The sequence below is a fragment of the Leucoraja erinacea genome, chromosome 39 (genome assembly GCF_028641065.1).
Source record: "Leucoraja erinacea ecotype New England chromosome 39, Leri_hhj_1, whole genome shotgun sequence".
NCBI lineage: Eukaryota > Metazoa > Chordata > Chondrichthyes > Rajiformes > Rajidae > Leucoraja > Leucoraja erinaceus.
This window is the reverse complement of record NC_073415.1, coordinates 11,302,702-11,328,432: the sequence shown is the minus strand read 5'-3', so window position 1 is coordinate 11,328,432 and position 25,731 is coordinate 11,302,702. Positions and strand designations below refer to the sequence as shown.

The 25,731-nt window shown below is 41.9% G+C and overlaps 1 protein-coding gene across 10 annotated transcripts in view; it reads left to right on the top strand.

Moving 5' to 3' along the window:
• LOC129714372 (EVI5-like protein) overlaps positions 1-25,731 on the top strand; it is an 88,782-nt gene that overhangs the window by 18,604 nt on the left and 44,447 nt on the right. For 7 of the 10 annotated variants that reach the window (XR_008726343.1, XM_055663928.1, XM_055663929.1 and 4 more), the window contains 8 exons: positions 10,638-10,815; positions 12,671-12,860; positions 15,613-15,837; positions 18,538-18,612; positions 19,153-19,278; positions 21,297-21,440; positions 22,573-22,662; positions 25,196-25,293. Coding sequence is in view for 9 of the 10 variants with exons in the window: in XM_055663928.1 (XP_055519903.1) it covers positions 10,688-10,815; positions 12,671-12,860; positions 15,613-15,837; positions 18,538-18,612; positions 19,153-19,278; positions 21,297-21,440; positions 22,573-22,662; positions 25,196-25,293 (1,076 nt within the window). In the remaining variant the exon portion in view is untranslated. Of the gene's footprint in view, positions 1-5,853; positions 5,931-8,939; positions 9,038-10,637; positions 10,816-12,670; positions 12,861-15,612; positions 15,838-18,537; positions 18,613-19,152; positions 19,279-21,296; positions 21,441-22,572; positions 22,663-25,195; positions 25,294-25,731 lie in introns of all 10 variants that reach the window. The other 3 variants (XM_055663931.1, XM_055663930.1, XM_055663932.1) reach the window with 3 other exon arrangements.

The window sequence follows — 25,731 nt, the reverse complement described above, 5'->3', positions numbered from 1 at the left end:
TAGGGTAGGAACCCTTCTTCAGATTGAAGTGGGGTCCCGATATGAAACATCACAAATCCATTTTCTCCAGAGATGCTGCCTGATCCGTTGAGTTACTCCAGCTGTAATGTGGCTGAGTCATAGCATCTAGAATCCATCTAATTGTTCCATTCCATATTTGTTAATTCTCCTGCCCAGCAACAATCTAACTCAGTTCTCAAAATAGGAGGATTACTATTGAAAATTGAGGTGGGAAGAAATTAGTTCACCAGAGGGTGGTGAATCTTTGGAATTCTCTACCCAATAGTGATGTAGAGGCTCTGTTACTAAATGTATTCAAGATGTGAAACATATTGACAATAAAGACTGTCACAAATTTAAAGGCTGCAGGAATAGTGAGGCCTGAGTGTATATGTACATGATTCCAAGAAAAGGGAAGAGTATTTTGTGAGTAGTTAATAAAGCACAGGGTATCCTGGGATTTAAAAATGGCAACATAAATACAAAAATCAGGAAGTTGCATTGAATCTTGATAAAACATGGGACTGCTGTGATCAATTCTGCTCACTGGTGTGAAGAGCTAAGGGAGGAAAAGAGATTTAGAGGGATTTAAAAAAGGATGAGTTGCATTATTTTATAGTATTTTTAAGATCCTTTAGAGTATCAAAGCACTTTATGGTCAGTGGTGTACTTTGAAGTGTAAAGAATGCAAGCTTTCAGAAACAGCAACATGAAAATGACCAGATAATTGGATTTTTGTTTTTTAACTGAAGAGCTGGTGCAGACATAGGCGTCTTCCCTGATCACCTTGGATTTAGTGACGTCTAAAATACCTTGTAGAACCTTGTCTGTGTGCACTAGAGTGTCGACCTTTATTGTTTCCCGTGAATCCTTGACTTTCTTATATCGAGTGTGCTATATGGAGCTAGTAATACTGTTACAGGTGCACAACCTTTTATCCGGTGTTCCAGAAACCGAAAAGCTCCGAAAACCGGCCATTTTTTCCAGATGTCGTCTGTGCACCAAAGCTCGCGTTTGGCGCCAAACCTGACCCAAAACGACCCACGGTCAACCCAGGTCTGTACTACTGTAGCGGCTGCCTCCTCCCTGGAGACCGGGAGACGCTTAAACATCTGTAAATCATTGCTTAAATGTTAGTCAGTTAGTTTGGAGGGCTTTTATGTGAAGGGGGGTGAAGGGGTAAACTTTAATTCTTAGTCCCCTACCTGGTCGGAGAGGCGGGGAGCGGTCAATGCCTTACCGGGTCGCTGTGCAGTAAGCTCCGCAGCGCTGTGGCCGGTCTGGCCGCGGGCGGCGCAGGTTGTAGCTCCGACCCCGGCAACTCTACCCCTGGCTGCGAGGCGCTCCAAATCCAGCGCGGCCCGCGGCCGGACGCCCCAGCTCCGCGAATGTCGGGAGTCGGCGGCGTCGCAGCGCAATGCCTTACCGGGTCGCCGTGCGGCAAGCTCCGGAGCGCTGTGGCCGCCGACACACAACATCGCGGAGCGTCGCTGGATTTGGAGCCGCGCAGCCAGGGGTAGAGTTGCCGGGGTCGGAGCTACAACCGGCGCCGCCCGCGGCCGGACGGAGCCCCCAGCTCCGCGGCCCCAAATCCAGCGACGCTCCGCGAATGGTGGCAGAAGGCGGCCACAGCGCTCCGGAGCTTGCCGCACGGCGACCCGGTAAGGCATTGCTCGCTCCCCGCTGGTATCCCAGCGCTGCGACGTCGCCGACTCCCGACATTCGCGGAGCTGGGACGTCCGGCCGCGGGCCGCGCTGGATTTGGAGCGCCTCGCAGCCAGGGGTAGAGTTGCCAGGGTCGGAGCTACAACCGGCGCCGCCCGCGGCCGGACGGAGCCCCCAGCTCCGCGAGGTTGGGAGTCGCCGACCAGGTAGGTAGGGGACTAAGAATTAAAGTTTCCCCCTTCACCCCTACACCACCACCACCACATAAAATCCCTCCAAACTAACTGACTAACATTTATGCAATGATTCTCCCGGTCTCCGGGGAGGAGGCAGCTGCTCCAGACTTTTCAAACCGCCCGCGCTACCTACCTAATCTACGCTAAAAATCTTCCATTCTGAAATCCGAAAAAGTCCGAAATCCGACAAGTGTCTGGTCCCAAGGCTTTCGGATAAAAGGTTGTGCACCTGTACCATGCTATACAATTTCAAGTTGCTCATGAAGTTCCTTTCAAATTGCTGCTGGAGTTTGTGCTTGGGTACAGCTTGATAATGGGAAGCAGAGGCAGCAAACAGAGGTCCTTGACCTGCCACCATTCAACGACACAAATTCTAACCACTCCGAATACAGAATTACAACCTAGACAAGAGACATTAAAACATACATTAAAAACATACTTAAAATAATACAAACAGAGAAGGGACGCGACGGGCTGCTGGCAAGGCGGCCATTTTTCAGGCACTTCCAAGTCTATCTACTGTGTTTCTCAATAAAGTACGTACTATTTACTGTGTATTCTTTTGTCTTGTTTACTTTCCAAAAGGCATTATCACACACTTCTCTGATTGAATTCTATCTTCACTGTCCCTTCTATTGTCATCCCACAATCTAAAGCTTTCTTCCAAATACCTTTTTTTGTATCATCTGCAAACTTTGTAACCTTGCATTGACATATCACAAAAATCTCAGTCTCTAAAACTCATCCTGACCAATACATTTGCAACCTCCCAACTAGTCATGATTTAATAGATCACACATTTAGCTTAATGAACAATCTGCCATTTGGGTTTTTAAAGATCTTGATGCAATGTACAGTAAGCACACTATCATTACGATTTTTGCCTTTATTGCCAAAGAAATAAGCAATTCAGTTTATTCAAACATGACATGCTTTAACAAACATCGCTGGTTTGTGCCTTTTCTAAATAGCAGTTTTCTAAATTTTCTAAATGGCCCTTGGAATATTTTCCAGTACTTGATTCACTGCCAGTGGTTAGGCTGGCTGCCCACCCGCTGATTACTCATTATATCCCCTTTCTCCTTTGTTAAACAAAGATTTTACATCAACTGTTTTGTAGACCTTTGGCAATGTTCCTGTTGCTAGTGAGGATTGGAATATAAGGGTCAGATTTCCTTTTTTTTTTCCTATGCTGCTCTAAATAACTCTAAATTTTACTCTCAGGCCAAACTATTTACTTGCTTTCAAATACTGTATGTTTAATATTGCTTCCTTTGATCTTATCATTCCATTCTATATCTCCCTTTGAATGACACTTTGCACGGCCCTCTCTTTTGTAAATTAATTAAAAACCACACTTTAGTTTTCCTTCCACATTTAGGACATCTATCTATCTAAAACTATCTGGGGGGGGGGGGGGGGAGGAGGTCCTCTTTCCCATGTAATCGTGCACCATTATCCCATCAGTACATAGCCTGGTAGTTTTGTTATTGAAGTTGACAAGCAATTACTTTGTTTTACACTCATGCAATGATAATCTAAACAAATATAATATAAAGCCTTTAGTATTTTTAGTTGAAGACCTTTATTTTTCTAAAACCTGCGGGAGAAAAAAAAACTTACTTTTGCGAATCAGAGACTCTACACCAGTGGTTCCCAACCTTTTTTTGGCCATGCCCCACCTAATCACCTCTAAAATCCTGATGCCCCCCCCCTTGCTTTCCCTTGAGAGAAAACAGAGGAAATAGATATTATAAGAGTAACTTAGCAAAAGCTCTTTGAATCGCATTTCTAAATCCAATTCAATAAATAAGGTTCTCCCATGACCCCGCGCGCTTCGTGCGACGTGCATGAAGAGCGATGGCGCGGTGATTATGTAACAACTACACAATAAAGACCTTTTTTACCCAAAAAAAAATATTTACTCAAAATAACATCTGAAACATAAACTACATGTTTACCTGATGGAAAATCCAAAAAAAAAAAAAATCGAAAATTTGTACCCAGACCTCCTCAGTCGCGCTCAATTGCCCCCCTTAAAAATCAAATTGCCCCCCTGTGGGGCGTAGGCCCCACGTTGGGAACCACTGCTCTAACCCCTAGATGGACACAACATTTAATATTACCTATTAAATATTTGGATAAACAAGAGACAAAATAATAACTAGTAATCTATTATCAGAACCACCAGACCTTTGATGTCTGCAGGCCAGATTGAAAGGTTTCATGATTTAATTTATGGTGTTCTATTGGGAAGCGGGAAAGAGTGTTGGGCAGGGAGAGAGAATATGGACAAGTGTGAACCTTAAGCGGCTAGATTGGCAGATGTTTATATAATAAGCAAAATTCCCAAATTCTACCCACCAAGGACCAACAGTATTACTTTTGTACTACCCCCTCCCCCTACTCAGAACACATCATCTCACAAACTAAAGTGGCTTCGCAGTCACAAAATTCTATGACACTAATGTAACAACTCTACTATCGTGATGACAGTGTTGCATTTATCTATTCCAAAAGATTTAATTAAAAAAATACTGATGAAATGACTCGTAAATTCATAAATGATAGGAGCAGAATTAGGCCATTCGCACCATCAAGTCTACACCGCCATTCAATCATGCCTGTTGTATCTCTCCCTCCTAATCCCATTCTCCTGCCGTCGTCCCATAACCTCTGACGCCTGTACTAATCAAGAATCTATGCCTGCCTTAAAAACATCCATTGACATCTCCTCAGCCTTCTGTGGCAATTAATTCCACAGATTCACCACCCTCTGACTAAAGAAATTCCTCCTCATCTCCTTCCTAAAGGAAAGTCCTTTAATTGTGAGGCTATTACCTCTGGCCCTAGACTCTCCCACTTGTGGAAACATTCTCTCCACATCCACTCTATCCAGGCCTTTCACTTCTCTTTTTACTTTTGTAGTGAAGACAATGACATAACAGATTTCTGCAGTATAATTTCATCATCCATCAGAAATGAAGGAAAATCATTTAAAATGTCCCCATTTCAGGGACTGCAATATATTGTGACTCACCCCATACTGCTGGATCTGCATTTTATATTGTAGATGAGGAGAATCATAATTTGAAACACTTTTTTAAAGGCAGCAAGCTGGAACCTGAAGCTTCTCACATATCCAATTAATAGCTGAAGAGCAGCTTTGTTGAAGTGTGATGTACGGAGGATACTGTACCTGTGATACGAATTGTGAAACGCAAGGAAGTATGAGTCACTGTTGCAATGTCAGAAGCAAAGAAGTAATCTACACTTGTCATGCTTCCTCCAGCACCAAAGTGATAATGACCAGATAATGTATGCTTTACAAGGACAATTATTGGACAGGATAATTGCATTTAGTTCTGCTATAATGCAATAATTCCATTCGTAAGAAACCGCATGTTGTAGACCATAGTGTTATAAAAGATGTCAATGGGGGAAAGTGGGTTAGGGGTTAGCTTTCAGTCTGAAGAAGGGTCTCGACCTGAAGCATCACCCATTCCTTGTCCCCAGAGATGCTGCCGCTTAAGGTTCACACTTGACCATATTCTCTCTCCCTGCCCAACACTCTTTCCCACTTCCCAAATGAACCATAAATTAAATCTGAAACCTTTCAATCTGGCCTGCAGACACCAAAGGTCTGGTGGCTCTGATAATAGATTACTTGTTATTATTTTGTCTCTTGTTTATCCAAATATTTAATAGGAAATGGACATTAATCCCCATTTCCTACAAATACTTGAAAAGACAAGACAAAATATTAACTGGTAATCTCCAACCAGACATTGACGATGGGCATTTGATGTCCTGTGGTTGGAAGCTAATCAATGTCATACAGCAGCAAAACTGGCCCTTTGTCCCGATGTGTCTACAATAACCACCCAGCGAGTTACACAGATCCTACTTTCATCTCATTTTATTCTCTCCACATTCCCATTAACTCCCTTAGATTCTACCGTGTGTTTGGTGTGCAAAGATAATCTGGAAGACCCAGAGGAAATGCAAATGCGCTGGGACAAGTGCAAAGTCCGTATTCACATGATAACCGAGATCAGGATTGAAACTACTTCACTGGAGTTACAAGGCAGCTGGCCCTGGTAGTACCACGTGGTTATGTGTCGGGAATTCTGCGATTTGGATCCAGTGATGAAGGAGAAGGGATAGATAAAGGCTCGCTTATTAACCCTCCTTTGAAATTTGACATCAGGAGCTCTGGTTGTATGGAGCTGTAGCCACCAGTCCACTGTTTGCCATGGGAGCTTGGTATATTAAGCTTTATTACTCTAATATTTGACTCGCATTATAATTATTGGTCCATTCTAAAGCTTGAAGCAGTTGTTTTGCCTGGTTGTTTCTCTAGCAGCTGTCTGATGAATACAGTGAACATTACAAGCACAATCTGGCACAAAAGGATTTAACCGGAGTCTGCAAATAACATCCCTGCAACTGGAATAAAGTGGTTAATGGAGAACGTTTGTTCTCGGTTTATATAAATAGACCAGAGCACATCAATATTTTATTATGTTGGAGCTGAGTCTATGCTTAGAGTGAACGTGTAAAGAAAAGCCAACAATTTACTCTATGAAATATGTACACTTATGTGCACTGGTGTTCAAACTAGGTTCACTTTGCACTTGTTTTATGTATGAAATGGTCTTCCCCACTTGATGGGAGAGTGGAAATAGTTTAAGATGAGCGAAACAATAGAGTACAGAGGTAACCTGAAAATGAGGCTTGCTTCCCTGGTCCACAAATTCAATGTCATTTGTTAATTGGTCTTCGGAGAGCTTCACTCTGTATATCTTTGCTGTGATTGGATTCTAGATGGATCCGACTATGCTAATGTACGATTCACAAAGTAAGGTGCAGCAAATAACTGGGAAAGCTAACAGAATGCAAGCTTTTATTTTGCCAAGAGAGTTGAATCGAGGTTGCACTCCACTTATGTTAGAACATTAATGCAAGAGACCGTATCAAAGTGGGGGCTCGTTATTTACAGATAGATGTAAATGCACTGAAGGCTCTTCAGCGAAAACTTGCACCCTGTTACCAGCAGCTGGACAGATTGTCTTATGATGGTTGGGTAGACTCCATCACACAAACCAGCTTCCTCCCCTCTCTTTCATTCCCCCTCCATCCCCCTATCCATTGATCCCATCTACACCATGCTGCCTTGGGAAAGGAGCCAACATCATGGATAGCCATCTGCTTATCAACTATCTATTTACCTCAGCCTTTATTGAAACATTCTGCTATCAGGGCCTTCCGAGGCCACGAAAAATATTGGTCCATCTCTGCTTTAAAAGAGCAACACCATTTAAATAGTGATGGCCTTCATTTACAAGACCCAACATCCTATCTACATCCACTCTGTCTATACTTCTTGGAATGTAGTGAAAGTGAGAGCATTAAATTACAAGAAGACATTAATAAATTGAATGGAAGAGCAAATTATGACAAAATGGATTTCAGTCTAGGTAAATTTAAGAATCTCCACTTTAGACCTAAAATGGTTCTTTCTAAGTCATGTCCAGAAAGACGTAGGTATCAATGTACATTAACCATTAGAACAGCAGGTACCAGTGCAGAATATCAAAGGCCAGTGGAAATCTGAACAATATCTACAGGTCTAGACTACTTGCATAACCCTAAAATAGACCACACCTGGAGGACTCTCTTAGAGTCTGCAGGCACTGCAGTTCTAGAAATTTGGATGGCCTATGCAGATGAGTGACTGATATAAATAGCTCTCCCTGGAATTTAGAAAGCTGAATAGTGATTTGATTTGGGGGGGGATCAAGGCTGGTTGAGAGAGTAAATGAAGTGGACCTTTTGAAAGTGACTTGTGAAGAAGGATCTCATCTCTAAACATTCTTTCTGCAGATGCAACCTGCCCCACAGAGTTACTACAATACTTTGTGTTTTACTTTTCAAAATGAAGTTAGCAAACAGTCTGGCAAACAAAACAATGGAGAAATTGGGAACTCTTCCACAAACGTGTGATTGGTAACATTTTGTTGACAAGGCATTAAGAGAATCGTGCATAAGATAGATGTGTATTGCATCTCGACAACAATCGGGTCATCAACTGATTGCTGTCTGTGGCCATTTGTGCAGCTAATTCAGAATTCTGGCCCACAACAGGGTTAGCAATGTGGACAAGTACACAAAAATTCTTGAGAAACTCAGCAGGTGCAGCAGCATCTATGGAGCGAAGGAGATAGGCAACGTTTTGGGCAGAAACCCTTCTTCAGACAGGTTAGCAATGTGGACAAGTGAATCACTTCAGGAGAATGCTGAAAGTTGCACTCTGCCCCCTCACCCACCCCCACGCTTGCATCACATTGAAGGGAGAGGAACTCAGGGTAGACAATTACATGTATAGGAAGGAACTGCAGATGCTGGTTTAAATCGAAGATAGACACAAATGCTGCAGTAACTCAGCGGGACAGGCAGCATCTCTGGAGAGAAGGAATGGGTGCCGTTTCGGGTCGAGACTGAAGAAAGGTCATCTATTCCTTCGCTTCCTCACCTGCTCAGTTTCTCCAGCTTTTTGTCTACCTTCGATTTTTCCAGCATCTGCAGTTCTTTCTTAAGCAATAATTTCTTGAAATCACTTACAATATCTCACTTTGTCTTGGAGAATTCTTTGGTTCTTTTCAGTGGAGCAAAAACCCTCAGAGTGAAAAACAAGAGGAGGTGATGTGTGCTGATTGTTAGAGGAAGTGGATCTTGAAGCATGTGAAGAGGAACCACTTACATCTTTGTTAAGCAAAGCCTCACAGTTTTATTTAATTTCAATGTGACCATTAATTTCTCTGGTGTTGATCTGAAGTTAAATAAAAGTGTGAGGGTCGCATTGAGCCTAATATCAAAGCAGAGAAAAGATGATCCATCTTGTAATTGTTTACACTATTTCTTCCCATGAGTCATAGTTAAAAAGTTTTTTTAAATACAAGATTTAATCTATTTAATGTGTTCTTCCTCTTTGACTCTTTGCCAATGTTCTGTGCTTTGTTCCATCATTCATTGCAGACGGTGGAATCAATCTGCTTCCAGGTTTCTCGGGTTCTGCCAGAATCACTTTATAGCCAAAGTGAAGCAAGCAAGAAAGATTATTCATACTGTGGGAGGTGGTTGGTTCTCTCTTTATTTTTCTTCATTTCCCTGACACCAATTAGATGTAACTCTGCCTTCTGATAACTCAGTATTCTGATCTCTGATAATATGACAGTAGTCGTTGTATGAAATAGTACAATAGATTCTGTGGAGTGCAAGAATGCACTTTATATATCATTTGGCAGTAAACAATTGGATAACTGTCGAGCATTATGGTCAGCTACACAGAACCAAACACCTTCAATTGACCATTAACTGAAATTAGTCTTGTAACAGTGTGAATCATGTTAGTGATATCCTGCTGCTTTTCGACATTGTGAGCTATTAATTGTTCATGTGCCCTAAGAAAATACTACTCCGCTATAAAGTTTTATCCCTCTTCAAATGATATCCGTTTTTAAAAAGGCCTTGAATGATCTGTGTGATTATCCACTTGACTTTTTTTATTTTATGTTATGCAAGATGGAAAGGTAGCAGCAGAGTTTAATTGTTGGTACTGGAAGTGAAAGCTTTTAATTGTGAAAGCTTCTTTAAGAAAGGAAGTAGTCCCTTTCATTAGGATTGAAGCCATGTTAATAATCAACGTAGCCATGAATCAGTAGCTACAAGATGCTTCAGAAAATAGGGGCAATATGTTTGAGGTGATTGGTGCATCACTTACACGAAGGCAAATGTCCAGTGATTCATTAATGTAGAAAACCTGGAATAAAGTCTGAAGAAGGGTCTCGACCCGAAACGTTACCTATTCCTTCTCTCCAGAGATGCTACATGTACCGCTGAGTTACTCCAGCATTTTGTGTAAATTTGGAATAAAGTTTGATTGAAGAATACACCCACCTGCCCCATTCTTCCCACCACCTTGGAAAAAAAAGTCCTAAGCTGAACCAGTAACACCCTTCCTTACCAGAGTTTTGATGAGCCAAGGAGACCTTTCCAGCCATCCACGTGCACTAAAAAGTCTAGGTGGAGCCTGAATCGCCAGAGAAAGATAGACACAAAGTGCTGGAGTAAACTCAGCGGGTCAGGCAGCATCTCTTGAGAGAAAGAATCAGTGACATTTCGGGTCGGGACCCTTCTTCAGACTCCAGAAGAAGCTGTTTACAAATGTCAAAGGTGAACAGGCATTTGGGAAAAGTTGCAGGTTTAGCGATTGATGTGTATGATTAAAGTCAAAGTTTTGGATTCCAAGATTGCTGGCAGTGGTACATAAATGCTGATCTTTTCTCTTATTCTAGTCTGACCTATTCAAGTAATATCTCATGATAAACCAAGGATAGACACAAAAAGCTGGAGTAACTCAGCGAGTCAGACAGCATCTCTAGAGAAAAGGAATGGGTGACGTTTCGGTCGAGACCCTTCTTCAAACCCGGGGTCATGGGAAAGGGAAACGAGAGGTAAAGAGGTGATGTAGAGAGATATAGAACAAATGAATGAAAGATATGCAAAATAGTAATGATAATAAAAGAAACGGGCCATTGTTAGCTGTTTGTTAGGTGAGAACTAGTATAGGCAATGAGACTCAACAAGACGAGTTATAAACTGGTACGATAATCCGGCTGATCCTAGTGTATACTTTCACTAATTGGTTGTCGCCACTGTATTCCACTCTTTCAGCTCCAGATAATATAAATCTCGCTGCCATTCAGCTCTTGACCTTCTGATGGATGAAGACCCTAACGCTGCAAAGCCTTGTTCCCATGGCAAGTCCTGCGGTCAGCCCCGATTCTTCCTCTTCTGATAACCTCAGTCCAGATGAATTGGAACTACTGGCAAAGCTCGAAGAGCAAAACAGGTGAGGGCAAGATGTGCCATATAGCGCTGGAGACCAGGGTTTGATCCCGACTATGGGTGCTATCTGTACGGAATTTGTACGTTCTCCCTGTGACCACGTGGATTTTCTTCTAGATCTTCGGTTTCTTCCCACACTCCAAAGACGTACAGGTTTATTGGCTTGGTGCAAGTGTAAATTGTCCCTATAGGATAGTGTTAATGTGCGGGGATCGTTGGTTGATGCGGACTTAGTGGGCCATGCTGTATCTCTAAAGCTAAAATTTAACAGAAAACAAGCCAGTGTTTTTACAGAGGGGGTCTTGAAAAATGCTGGATTCATCTGTGCAGATGAATAGGAGAAGGCGCGGGCACCAGGGGTGGGTATGGTGTTTGGGAACTGAGAGGACAACAGGAGACGCATGGGGATTAGGAGATGAATGCCGGGGTAAAGTTGGGGATGGGATGGAAGAATTGGAGCTGGGACAGCAAGCTATGGGGATTGGTGAGTGGTAAAAAGGCAATCCAAGGTGGGTTGTAACTGAGCTGAACCATAGAAGGGAAAACATGGTTATGAATGTGTAGGAAGGAATTGCAGATGCTGGTTTAAACCGAAGATAGACACAAAAAGCTGGAGTAACTCAGCGGGACAGGTATCATTTCACGAGAGAAGGAATGGGTGACGTTTCGGGTCGAGACCCTTCGTATGAATGTAATTGCTTAGTTAGCAAGTGCCCATATTGGCAAGGATGAGGATTTTGATGGAGTGCATTTATTTTATGGAGATTCTCTCAAGGAATGGACAACACAAGGATATAGATACAGAAGAAAAACATGCAGGATTTTTGGGTAGATACTCTGAGGTTATGGACTTGGAGGCATTACTTCAGGCTGGCTACATGGCTCACTGGTGTAAAGGGCCTGTCCCACTTGGGTGACCTAATCCGCAAGTTTGCCCTCGACTCGTACTCGCAGCATGGTCGACACGAGGTCGTAGGAGACCTTCGTAAATCTCCTTCATGCTCGAGAGTAGTCTCCGCGTACTGGAGGCCTCAGCTAGGTTGCGGTGTTTTTTTCAATATGTTAAAAAATGCCTGCGGGTAAAAAAAGGTTGCCATGGAAAAAATCGATACTTATTTTAATCGTAGGTTTAGCCGTAGTAGGTCGGCATGTTAGTTGTAGGTAATCAAGGGTAGTCGAAGGTAGTCGTAGATAGTCTTCATCAAGGTCGAAGCGAGGTCGAAGGAGATCAAAGGAGGTCGTCTGCACTTTCCACTATTCGGTGTCCAATTTTCCCGAAGTTAGTCGTAGCTAGTCGAAGCTAGTCTTCTGCATAGTCGAAAGAGGTCTTCTACATGTCATTTTTTCGAACTCTTCTAAACTCGCCAATTAGGTCACCCAAGTGGGACAGGCCCTTAACGCTGTGTTGCTCTAGACAGCAAGTGATAGGAAATCCAGAAATATGTGTTTGAAATGCATTTGAACCGTTGATTTCTGTGCTTTGCTTATCTCCATACCCAGATCTGAAGATGTAGACACATTTAATGTTTAGATAGAAATAACTGTTTGCTGCGTTCAACTTGACTTTAAATAGTGCAAGTATTGAAAGACGTTTAGTTTGGGATTTGTTTGGATGGGAATAAGGAAGGACTTAAACCACGTGTTATTCTGAATTATTGATGCTCACCTCTCTGATGTTATTAAACTGCTGGCTTTCGATTGTTGCTGATGACACTAGACATCATTCTCACTGAAATGTTGTCCATTTTGTTTGCTACGTTACTTAATGCAGAGCTAATTATTGATTGGGTCTGAATATTTTATAAGCGTTAATATCCCATTACGCTTGTAATCGTCTGTAAATCTGTAACGTTTGCTAGGTTGCTGGAAGCAGACAGCAAATCATTGCGGTCGGTGAATGGATCACGGCGGAACAGTAGCGGCTCGCTTGTGTCGAGCTCCTCGGCTTCGAGCAACTTAAGCCACTTGGAAGAAGACACATGGATTCTGTGGGGCCGCTTGATCAATGAATGGGAGGAAGTGCGCAAAAAGAAAGAGAAACTGCTGAGGGTGAGGTTTATCATCGGGGTAGCGCAAAGCTTTTTAACCCGTCTGTTGTCAAGAGTGTTTTATTATCATATGTCCCAGATAGAACAATGAAATTCTTACTTGCAGCAACGCAACAGAATATGTAAACATAGTACACTGTAAACAACATAATAAACTAAAAAAAAGTTCAGTGTGTGTTTATGGACACATACTCTAATATATACATTACTCACATATATACATATATTTATATAGATCATATACATATGTATGTACATGTGTGTGTGTGTGTGTGTGTATGTATATATATAAATATATATATATATATATATGTATATATATATGTATATATATATGTGTGTGTGTGTATATATATATGTATATATATGTGTATATATATATGTGTGTATATATATATATATATATGTATATATATATATATATATATATATATATATGTGTATACATATATATATATATATATATATATATATATACATACACACACACACACACACACACACACACATACACACACACACACACACACACACACACACACACACACACACACACACACACACACACACACACACACACACACACACACACACACACACACACACACACACACATTTGATGTCCAAAGTAGCCAGCAAGCCTTTTTTTGTACCAATACCGGGTTAATGTTGGTCAGATAAAGAGAGAGGAAATGACTTAAAATTTTGAGTGGGAGCCAGCAGAATTCAAATCCTCCTGTTTTGAAATCCTGGAATGCTTCAATCTATTTTTAGTCTGCAGTGTTCAGATTTCCTTTCAATTCAAAGGAAAGACGGGGTTTTTTTATGCTGGAAACTCTTTTTACTGTGCAGTGGGAGTTGAACCCACTTCAAGTGAATACCAGAGACAGACAATTTGCAGAAATTGCAGGTTAAGTCCATTTCACAATCTAGCGTTACACAGCAACAATGACATGAATAGTAAGCCCAGAAGGAGGCCAGTTACGCTTATTTGCTCTGTTGCTCGTCTTAATCTACCTGATTATTACCCTTCTAATCATAGTAAATGGTGTATTTAAACGCTTCCTGATTTCAAACATTGATGCAAACATCCGAGGAGCAAGTTGTTCATCCACGTGTCAAGTTAAAGAATCATACGGTGATGCAGCACGGAAATAGGCTCTGTGGACCATCAAGATGCTCAACAAAGTTAGTCCCATTTGCCCACATTCTGCATTCCTGAAACCATTCCAGTAAATCATTTAGAAAATAGGTGCAGGAGTAGGCCATCCGGCCCTTCGAACCAGCACCGCCATTCAATAGGATCATGGCTGATCATCCAGAATCAGTACCCCGTTCCTGCTTTCTTCCCATATCCCTTGATTCCATTAGCCCAAAGCGCAATATCTAACAATCTTCTCAATTAATCTTTTTAAGATTTCTCAATCTTAGCTTTCATTTCCTTCTGCTTTCAAATTGTGCTGCTCTGCACCACTGTAGCTGCAGCTCTGCTATTTTCGTGGATACAATGAGCTTAACATGCTGTGTTAACATGCAGAAGATTTTTGCAGATATAATCCCAACTTTCTTATTTTCTTGTATCCCTTTTAAAAATAATACGATTTAGCATGCATACGATCTTCGCTTTCTTCCTATCACAATAAATCACCATCAGTTCTCTGCATTATCATTACCACATGTCTACTGGGTCCACAAAATATTTGTCAACTCTATATTTAAACATCTTTTCTTGTGTCCATTGATTCCTGTCCTCCCCATGAAGAAGGGTCTTGACCCTAAACATCACCCATTCCTTCTCTCCAGAGATGCTGCGTGTTCCGCTGAGTTATTCCAACATTTTGTGCCTGATTCCTTGTCTTCCAATTCAATATCAATAATGTGCATCAAAACCATGATGGTTGTGACACTGTCTGATTTTGAGTACAATTTTGTTTTTTTTTCCTGGACTTTGGTTATCTACCAAATATCACAATATATAACAGGTAAACAGTATCCTGGCAACTCCCCTGTTTAAAATGGTGCTCCATCCTTCCTTGGTCATCTGTTGCCGGTGTTGCTTTGTTCTGGCCTCTTCTTGCCTCCAATTCCCTCCCCTCTACTTTCATTCTGAAAAAGGGTCCCGACCCGAAACGTCACCCGTACATTACTGTCCCAAGACAATAATAAACCAAACCAGGGGTGGGGAACCTGCTGCCTTCTAGGCCATTAAATGCGGCCTTTTGAATAAATCCAAATTTTGTAGAACAAATCCTTTTATTAATATTAATATATGTTTTTGTTCGTCTTTTATTATTTTTATTTTAACCTTAAAATGAACGTATATTTAAAATACCAAAGAGTAAAAGAAGATTCAACAAAATAATCCTCCCCGACTGACGGCCACAATTAAAACATTACTAAGTCATGAGGGCTATTTTAACAAAATAATGTACATTTTGAAGTATATCTGATTGAAGTTTCTTGGATGCGGACATTAAATTAAAGCTAACTTAATGCGGCATCTACCATGAAAAGGTTCCCCACCCCTGAACTAAACTATATGGCAGGATATTAATCATTAATCAACAATGTTTTATTATTAATGTTTTATGTGTCATGTTGTCACTTGCGGGCGGAGCACCAAGGCAAATTAATTGTATGTGAATACTTGGTCAATAAACTTATTAATTCATTCATTCAACTGTGATTTCTGTTGTTTCAAATGGTAATAGGAAACATTAGGGAAAAAAATTAAGAGATTCATTTATTTCCAGGAGCTGATTCGGAAAGGAATCCCACACCATTTCCGTGGGATTGTTTGGCAGTTGCTATGCAATGCAACTGATATGCCTATGAAAAACCAGTATTCAGAGCTACTAAAGATGACCTCTCCTTGTGAGAAGCTAATCCGGAGAGACATTGCACGGACCTACCCTGAGCATGACTTCTTCAAAGGTCAATACAGTCTCGGACAAGAGGTGCTGTTCAATGTCATGAAGGTGAGAGATGGACTTTGCCTCTAGCTTTTCCTCACCAGAGTTTAGTCTTGTTAGAGACAGGAACATGTAAATGAATGTTACACTCAGTGGTGATTGAAAATGGGCAGGAATGGAATGTATTCAGTTTCCTGATTTAGCATGTGGGAGAGGAAAATATGAACAGTTAGCATTTAAAAAAAATAATCCTCCCTGTATTTTCCCAAATAGCTCGAACAAAAATAAAATTATATATAATTATCCCCAGAAGACAGTTGAATAGTACATCAGCCCATCCTGGAAAATAGTTGCAGCCACATTCCCCATTCAAGTAGCAAATAGTTGCAGCCACATTCCCCATTCAAGAAATTCACAGATGTGTGCATGTACAATTTATTACGATCTAATTTATGCAAGTTGTATGTATGTGAAATGCTCAAAGTAAGCTATTTGCCCAGAGACTGAGGAAGACAGCTTGTAAGCATTCACCTGAGATAATTTCAAAGCTGATTTGGGGAGAGAGATGATTAAGATCAACAACCTGAAACATTAGTTACTTTATCCAGTTTCAAGCTGATCTGTGTATCTTCAGATTTCCTGCATCTGTGATTTCACTTTTGTGTCCCTGTCCATTGTTTAGTAATGGGGGTGGCACAGCGATAGTTACTGCCTCACAGCGCCAGAGACCCAGGTTAGATCCTGACTACGGGTGTTGTCTGTACGGAGTTTGTACATTCTCCCTGTGAGCGCATGGGTTTTCCCTGGATTTCCTCCCACACCCAGAGTATAGAGGTTGGGAGATGAGTATAGAAGTTTGGAGGTCATATTGCAGTTGTATAAGACGTTGGTGAGACTGTATTTAGAGTATTGTTGATCAATTCTAGGCACCATGTTATAGGAAAGATATTGTCAAGCTTGAAAGGGTTCAGAGAAGATTTACGAAGATGTTGCCAGGACTGGAGGGTGTGAGCTATAGGGAGAGGTTGAGCAGGCTGGATCTCTATTCCTTGGAGCGCAGGAGGATGAGGAGAGATCTTATAGAGGTGTATAAAAACATGAGAGGAATAGATTGGGTAAATGCACAGAGTCTCTTGCCCAGAGTAGGGGAATCGAGGACCAGAGGACACAGGTTCAAGGTGAAGGGGAAAAGATTTAAGAGGAATCTGAGGGGTAACTTTTTCACACAAAGGGTGGTGGGTGTATGGAACAAACTGCCAGATGAGGTAGTTGAGGCTGGGACTATCCCAACGTTTAACAAACAGTTTGTTACATGGAGAGGATAGGTTAGGAGGGATATGGACCAAGCGCAGGCAGGTGGGACTAGTGTAGCTGGGACATGTTGGCCGGTGTGGGTAAATTGGGTCGAAGGGCCTGTTTCCACACTGTATCACTCTATGACAGACGTGTGAGTTTGTATGTTAATTGGCTATTATAAATTGTCCCTAGTGTGTAAGATAGTGCTGGTGTTTGGGGTGACAGATAGCACAATGGGCTAGGAGTTCGGCTGGCGACCGGAAGGTAGCCGGTTCAAATCCCGCTTGGAGTGCATACTGTCGTTGTGTCCTTGGGCAAGACACTTCACCCACCTTTGCCTGTAATGGAATGTTACGGCGGCAGGCGCGGGCACACCGCGACGCCCTGTGTCTCCCTTTCAAGGGAGATGCTAAAAATGCATTTCGTTGTCTCTGTACTGTACACTGACAATGACAATAAATTGAATCATTTCATTTTTTTTCATTTTTGATTGCTGGACGGCCTGGACTCGGGCCGGAATGCCTGATTCCACGCTGTATATCTAAAGTCTAATTTTTTAAAATACTATTTAGTAACAGGCTATTGAAGTGTCATTTCAGATTCCAGTATCCATGAAAAATAATTTATCGGGTGGCTAATGATATTATAATTTTGAAGTTAGAAAATGATTCTGTCAGTGGGATGTAGAATTATTAATGGGGGAATTAAAAGATACACACACAAGATTGGTTTATTGAAGATTGAATGGAAACATGCCCTTCAGCTTAACAAGTCCATGCCGATCATCGATCATCCCTTTCACACCTGGATGTGACATCTCGCTTTCATAGCCAGTCCTTGCATACGAGGAGCAGTTTAGAATGGCCAATTAACCTTTGTCTTGGAATGTGGGAGGAAACCGGAGCACCCGAAGGAAACATACGCGATCACATGGAGAATGTGCAACTCTGTACAAACAGCACAGACATCACCCGTAGAGAGCTGGGTCTCTGGCGCTGTAAGGCAGCAACTCCACGCTGCACCACTGTGCCGCTCCCCCATTACTAAACAAGGGACAGAGAATCAAAAGCGAAATAATAGATGCAGGAAACCTGGAAACACACAGATCAGCTTGAAACTGGCAGCGGTTCGACTAACTGCACCACTGGAGTACACTGAGAACCCGTATTCTCCAAACACTAGCAGGAAAAGATCAAAAACAGTTATTTCACACTTTTCTCCTGCAGATGCTCTGGCCTTTCCAATGAACATGCCTGTTTAAGAGAACTGCATTTGGTGAACTGTTCCCAATTATGATGAGATGAGTAAATATCCCAACTCATTTTTATCTTTTGATAGGATCACCTCTAACCTTTGTTTTGAATATCCTGTTTTAATTAAATAACAACATAGTTTTGCTTGTTTTTCGGTCACTGAGCTTGTGTGTTGAAGTTTTCTCGTGTTTGAGTCTGTTTGCTTACTTTGTGGCAGGCTTACTCTCTGGTTGACCGTGAAGTTGGATATTGCCAAGGAAGTGCATTCATTGTGGGGCTGCTGCTCATGCAGGTTGGGGAGAAGAGGTTGGTGTGAGGAATGTGCCTAATGCAGTCAGACCAGGAAGAACTGCGAGGTGATACTTCCGTATACACTGTTGTACCCCTCACTGTAATGTTTCGATTGTGCCTTTCTAAGATGTGATGGAATTTCTAGAACACTTTTTAGTCCAAATATTTTATCCACAGTGGGGGGAAAAAACCTTATTCTACACACGTGACATTTGAATATTACTGTGTACAAAGTTAACCTAGTAAACAGCAGGGTCATCGTCCTGTGTGTCTACAGGACTGTAAGTATGTACAGTTCAGAAACTAAGTAGGTAGGTTATTTAGAGACGGATCCAAAATGCAGGAGTAACTCAGCGGAACAAGCAGCATCTCTGGAGGGAAGGAATGGGTGACATTTTGGGTAGAGACTATTTTTCCCTGAAGAAGGGTCTCGATCCGAAATGTCACCCATTCCTCCTCTCCAGAGATGCTGCCTGTCCAGTGTACATGAGTGACATCATGTGTCCCCTTTTCATTTTCATTGTTTTATTTTCATTTATAGATGCCGGAAGAAGAAGCGTTTTGTGTGTTTGTGCGTTTGATGCAGGAGTATCGACTAAGGGAGCTCTTCAAGCCCAGTATGGCAGAGCTGGGTCTCTGCATCTACCAGTTTGAGTATTTAATACAGGTAACCTGGTGAATCTTGTTCCGTCAGACCTTGCACTTGGATTAATTGAATAACCTACTCACCCACAAAAGAGTGTGCAATAAATACCAGGAAGTGATTGCAAGCTTGTGTTGGAACTCCTGAGCTAAATGAGATGGGGCATAAAATCACTGTAGGATGATGCATGACATTGTTAATGTATCGCAGTAAGGAACAGTTGAATTGTAAGCTTTTTTTTTTCTTGGCAAATTGCCAACTTCATATTCCTGCATCAGAATGATGAGTGAACGAGGAGCTGAATGACGTTAGCGACAATGAATGCAAGTAATTGGAGAAAGTAATGATACTAAAAGGCAATAAATCCCCAGAACCTGACGAACCGCAGTGAACACACAAATTGTCATTTTCTAAAATCCGATGGCATTCTAAAATGGTTCCTACAGACTGGAAGGTAGCAAATGTAATGCCACTGATGAAGAAATAAAGGAGTCTGGAATAATGGGTCCATTAATCCGACGGAATAGTAGAGAATATACAATAATCTATATAATAAAGAGGTAGCACTTAAAAATAACAATAGGTTTGGGCAGAGTTGAGGAGAATTTTCAATGTATGAACTGTAACAAGCAGAATAGATAAGGGGGCCGGGGAGATATGGTGTATTTGGACTGTAAGCTGGGACTCGCATGGAATAAGCTCATTACATATGAAATGCAAGGAGGTGCCAGAGAGGAACAGCGTACCAGGCCACTATTCTCTCAAAATTTAGAAACAATCTCACAGAAATATGTAGAATTCTTGCAGCCTGCGTTAAGTAAATACAGAGATGATATTTCCTTTTTGTCAGTCTGAAGAAGTCTGAATTAATGTATCAATTAGATAATGTTTTCATATTGCCATGTAGTATTGGCCTTGTCTTATCAGAGAGACTCCCTTCTGTCCTATCCACCCATACCACACCCTCTTTGCAACTTTAATGTGTCCTCTTTCTCCCAATTCTCATAAAGATCATTAGACTTGAAGTTTAGTTTTTAGTTTTAGACACAGCGTGGAAACAAGCCCTTTGGCCCACAGAGACCATGCTGACTAACGATCACCTGTTCATCATTCTACGTAATCCCAGTATCACATCCTACAGACTAGGGACAATTTACAGAAACCAATTAACCTACAAACTTACACGTCTTTGGAACGTGGAAGGAAACCAGAGCACCCGCAGAAAACCAACGCAGTCACTGGGAGAATGTACAAACTCCTTACAGACAGTACCCGTAGTCAGGTTCGAACCTGTGTCTCTGGCGCCATAAGGCAGCAACTCTACCACTGCTTCACTGTGACACCTCAATTATTAGCTCTGTTTCTCTCCACAAGTTCAGATAACTGCCTGCAAAATAAATGTTATAAATAGTAGAGATATTTTGCTGACACAACAAACTTGTACATTTCAACTGAATTAATTTTAAATTGCTCAAGGTATAAAATGACCTACTTTGTAAATCCCAAAAGCAATAGGAAGCACGGAAGCAGATCAGATTGTGCTTCGACCTCACAGCTCCAGAGATCCAGGGTTGATCCTGAACGATGGACACAACATGCTGGAGTAACTCAGCGGGACAGGCAACATCTCTGGAGGAAAGGAATGGGTGACGTCATCCAGAGATGCTGCCTGTCCCGCTGAGTTACTCCATTTGTCTGTATCTTCGGTATAAACCAGCATCTGCAGTTCCTTCCTACACAGATGCTGCCCGGCCTGTCACATGTGGCAATAAAGTATAAGGCATTCAACCATTACTGTATTTGATTTGATTGGTTAGCATGCAAAACAAAGTTTTTCACTTTACCTCGGTGTACATAACAATAATAAACTTAAACCGAGGGCTGTGAGGAAAGTGTATTATCTTACGACCGGGATACAGCACTGTGTATGATCTGGCGAATAACCTTTCTTGACCCTATTTTGAAGTACCTATATTTTTTACTCTGGCGTGTCCTGAGCGCTCCAGTTTTATTTGCCCTCTGCTCTTTATTTTGCTTCTCAGGACCAATTGCCTGAATTGAACGTGCACTTTCGCTCGCAGAGTTTCCACACGTCGATGTACGCATCTTCATGGTTCCTCACAATTTTTCTCACTACGTTTTCCCTGCCTTTAGCCACTAGAATATTTGACATATTTATGTATGAGGTAAGTCCTTCAAAGTCACATCAATTTGTGTTGAAATTTTAATAATATAAAACAAATGATTGATTGGTACGACCAACTTACGGAAATGAGTATCAGTCTTCTCAGTTAATGACCAACTCGATAGAGATGAGCTAAGTTTTATTTCTCATTGATGTCGAGACCTTAAAAGCAGTAAATGGTGCAGGAAGTCAGGAAGAGTGGTATTGCCCCCTCGACATTACAAGTGATTTTGATCCCTGCCCCAGTATCTGATTCACAGCAATGGGAAGAAGAAAATAATGATTGAAGATTATTTCAAGAGATGTTACTCAAACACTCTGGAGTGAGTTCCTTCAGATTTCCCATCTTCATTGTGTTGCCTCTTTATTCTTTTGGACGAGAGACGGCCAGTGTCAATGAACTACACATCAGAGCTGGGAATAGTTGTCAATAAAGCAGGTTTCAAGGTGGGAGAGGTGGTACAAAAGGGCAAGTCTGTGATCGGAAAGAAGGATGGAGAAATTATACGGCAAAAGGGATAGTACAAAGTAAGAAGGGTCGGGTAAAAGGAGAGTAAGAAGGGAAGAAAAAGTCAAATTGAATGAGTTCAGTTCAAATGGGCACCTTGATTGGCATGGAAGAGGGGCTGAATGGTCACAACTCCATGCAAATATACCTATCTGAAATTGTTAGTGGTGGGTGTAGTGACAGCTAGCAATGTTGCTTGTAGACTTCAGTGTTGAGTTTGGAAGGTTTTCATGTCTAGTTAGAACACCAGGTATAAATGCATGACTCTGAATGTACCACTGTTGTAAAAGTGTCAGAACCCAAGGATAGATCAGGTTCAGTTGCTTTAGAAATACTGGTGGTGTAAAGCCTGATGAACACACACTGTTGTTTTGATTAGGCTATCGTATTCTCGTAGTATCAGGTATATACCTTCTCATGCTGATTGAGAAAAGGATACAGTAAGACTACTCGATAGAATTTTAAGTTTTGTGTCATGCATCCTTGGTGCCCATTGAAGCAGGTGTACGTGACATACATGATTTATGAGAATCACTGGCACTCCCATCTTGAGTTGTGTTCTTTTGATTTTAAACTCTCCTTTGTAGTTCTGGGTTGAGTGAATTACTGCATTTGTATTTGGCAGGGATTGGAAGTAGTCTTTCGTATTGGAATGGCTATCCTTCAGTTTAATCAAGTCGAATTGATGCAACTTGACATGGAAGGAATGTCACAGGTAAATATGATCACGATCTTGCCCCCTCTCTGATCCTGGCCCCAGTTGTATCTCTCTCTCTCTCAGTTCTCTCATCCTGAAACCTTTTACCTCTGGGTTAAGACTTGATGCCTTCACACTCAAAATCCTAAAATAGTTTTTTGTATAACAATCCGATCACAAAAGGAAATAATTTCAGTTCCCTCAATGGTGCATCATTTATCACATCTGCAACTGCTCGGTGAGATTCTTTTTGCATATTTACATATGCAGGTGCCACCATGTTGTGGCGCCATTTTACAAGGATGTTACCAGGTCTAGAGGGTGTGAGCTATAGGCAGAGGTTGAGTAAGCTGGGACTCTATTCCTTGGATCGCAGGAGGATGAGGGGTGATCTTATAGCGGTGTATATGATAATGAGAGGAATAGATCGGGTAGTTGCACAGAGTCTCTTGCCCAGAGGAGGTAACTGAGGCAGGGACTATCCCAACAGTTAAGAAGCAGTTGGACAGGTACATGGATAGGACAAGTTTGGAGGGATATGGAACAAATGCCGGCAGTTGGGACTAGTGTAGCTGGGAAATGTTGGCCGGTATGGGCAAGTTGGGCCGAAGGGCCTTTCCCCACACTGTATCACTCTGACTCCGGTCCGCCCACGAGCTCCGTCTACTGGAGCAGTTCCCGAGCGGAGAGATTCACCTCCTTCCAACAAGTTCTGTTTCTTTCACCACTCTACCTACTATTCTGCAGCGTGAACAGAGGGAAGGGTTAAGCAAAAAGCTGTCAGTGGCGTTTTGTAAATAACTTCCCCTGCCACCATGTTTAATGGTAGGCAGAGGAAGTATGATATAACCTTATCAGTTTCTGTCAGTTCACTAGCATCGTCATGGAATCAGGCAGGGCCTGCATTAGGAACCACCAGCGGAATGTGCTGCACTTTTAACTTGCAAATTGTTCAGAATTGGCTGGTGGCAAAGGCTTTGTTTCCCATATCCGTGCATTCATCACTTCCTAGTCCGAACAAGAACTGGCAGAAGTACATTGTTCTGAAAACACATTCTTGGTCCATTTTCTTGTTATCTCAATATTTCATTTAGTCTAAAGATGCAAATTTTCTCGCACTCTGGTTCCACCTACTTCCTCCCACCAAGACATTTAAATAATTTTGCATGAATTTGAATGAAATCAAACACGTTTTGGAGCACAACTTCCCAATTAGTGGCTTTAGTGTAGGATATGTATTAATTATTCAAGTGATTACAGGATGTGAGCTATAGGGAGAGGTTGAGTAGGCTGGGTCTCTATTCCATGGAGCGCAGGAGGATGAGGGGTGATCTTATAGAGGTGTATAAAATCATGAGAGGAATAGATCGGATGCACAGTCTCTTGCTAAGAGCAGGTGAATCGAGGACCAGAGGACGTAGGTTCAAGGTGAAGGGGAAACAATTTAATAGGAATCTGAGGGGTAACGTTTCCACACAAAGGGTGGTGGGTGTATGGAACAAGCTGCCAGAGGAGGTAGTTGGTGGCAGGGACTATCCCAACATTTAAGAAACAGTTAGACAGGTACATGGATAGGACAGGTTTGGAGGGATATTGACCAAACGCGGGCAGGTAGAACTAGTATAGCTGGGGCGTGTTGGCCGGTGTGGGCAAGTTGGGACGCAGGGCTTGTTTCCACAATGTATCGCTCCATGACTATAAGACCGTGAAGAATACGGCCACTTGGGGGCACTGTTGAGAGTAAAATACCAACTGTTGTTAAGCAGGTATATATTGGGTATACATTGCATGTTTTAAAAAGAGCTTTTGTGTAATAGTATTTTGTGGAGTCTTGAAATAAAAACAACTTCAAGATAATTCAACCCAACTTCAGAGAAATGGGTCATATTGAGACCTGACTACATATTATAAGCCTGCAGAAAATGTGTCTAAAAACTGGGTAGAAACTAGTAGCAGAAAAAAGTAACTGACGATAGTCAAAATGCTGGTGTAACAGTGACTCGAATCAACACCTAACTATTTTCTCTGGAGAAGCTGACTGATGGGCAGAATTACTCCAGCACATTGTGTCTTTGGTATAAACCAGCATCTGCTGTTCTCTGTTTCTACAACTGCAGATGCTGGTTTGCCAAGGAAAGGCAGAGAATGCTGGATTCAGTTGGTCAGGCAGCATCTCTGGAGAATGTGAATTCGTGACGATTTGGGTCGCAACCTTTTTTCAGACACAGAGTCTGAAGAAGGACCGTGATCCAAAACGTCGCCTACCCATCTCTGTTGTGCGCTATCCAATCAGTGAAAAGACAATAGACAACCAAGCAGTCCACAGTGTGCAGATACAGAATAAAGGATATAGCGTTTAGTGCAAGATAAAGTCCGATTAAAGTAGTTTGCAGGTCTCCAATGAGATAGGTGGGAGGTCAGGACTGCCGTCTAGTTGGGCAGAGGACATGCCAATAATCTGCGTCCATGCTGCAAGCATTCTGCAGTTCTATGATGCCTCATTAATGGAATCAATGCTGATATTTCTTTTGTTCTTTGTTCCTCCTCTCAGCACTTTCAGAAGGTGATCCCACAACAGTTTGATAGCTGTCCAGACAAACTGATCCTGAGGGCATACCAGGTCAAGTACAACCCAAAGAAAATGAAGAAGTATGTAACATTGCAGAAGTTAATTGCTGTATGAATGTGAGAGTGGTTCCTGGGTCCCCTTCCATCAGAATAGATGGATCTCATTGACATGGCAGTGTCATAGAAACTTAGCAGCAGATACTTAGTCTAGGTAGATTAATAATTATTCAGACAAATTCCACTTTCTAGTTTTTGGTCTAAAGTTTTGGTAATTATATAGCATGGGCTTTTCCATTTAAACATTGGGTTTTAGTGCCCACCATGCTAGGGTTCAGAACTTCCACCCTCTCACCAACTCTGGCTGAAACTTTCAACGCTCCCTAACCTTACCACGCTGCATGACTCCACGGCAAAGCGTGAGAAAGATGGAATAAATACCTGGGGTTATAGCAATTTAATAAAATGGGGGTGGGGAGGGGAACACGCACATTTGTACATTTCTATTACTTTAATTCCAGA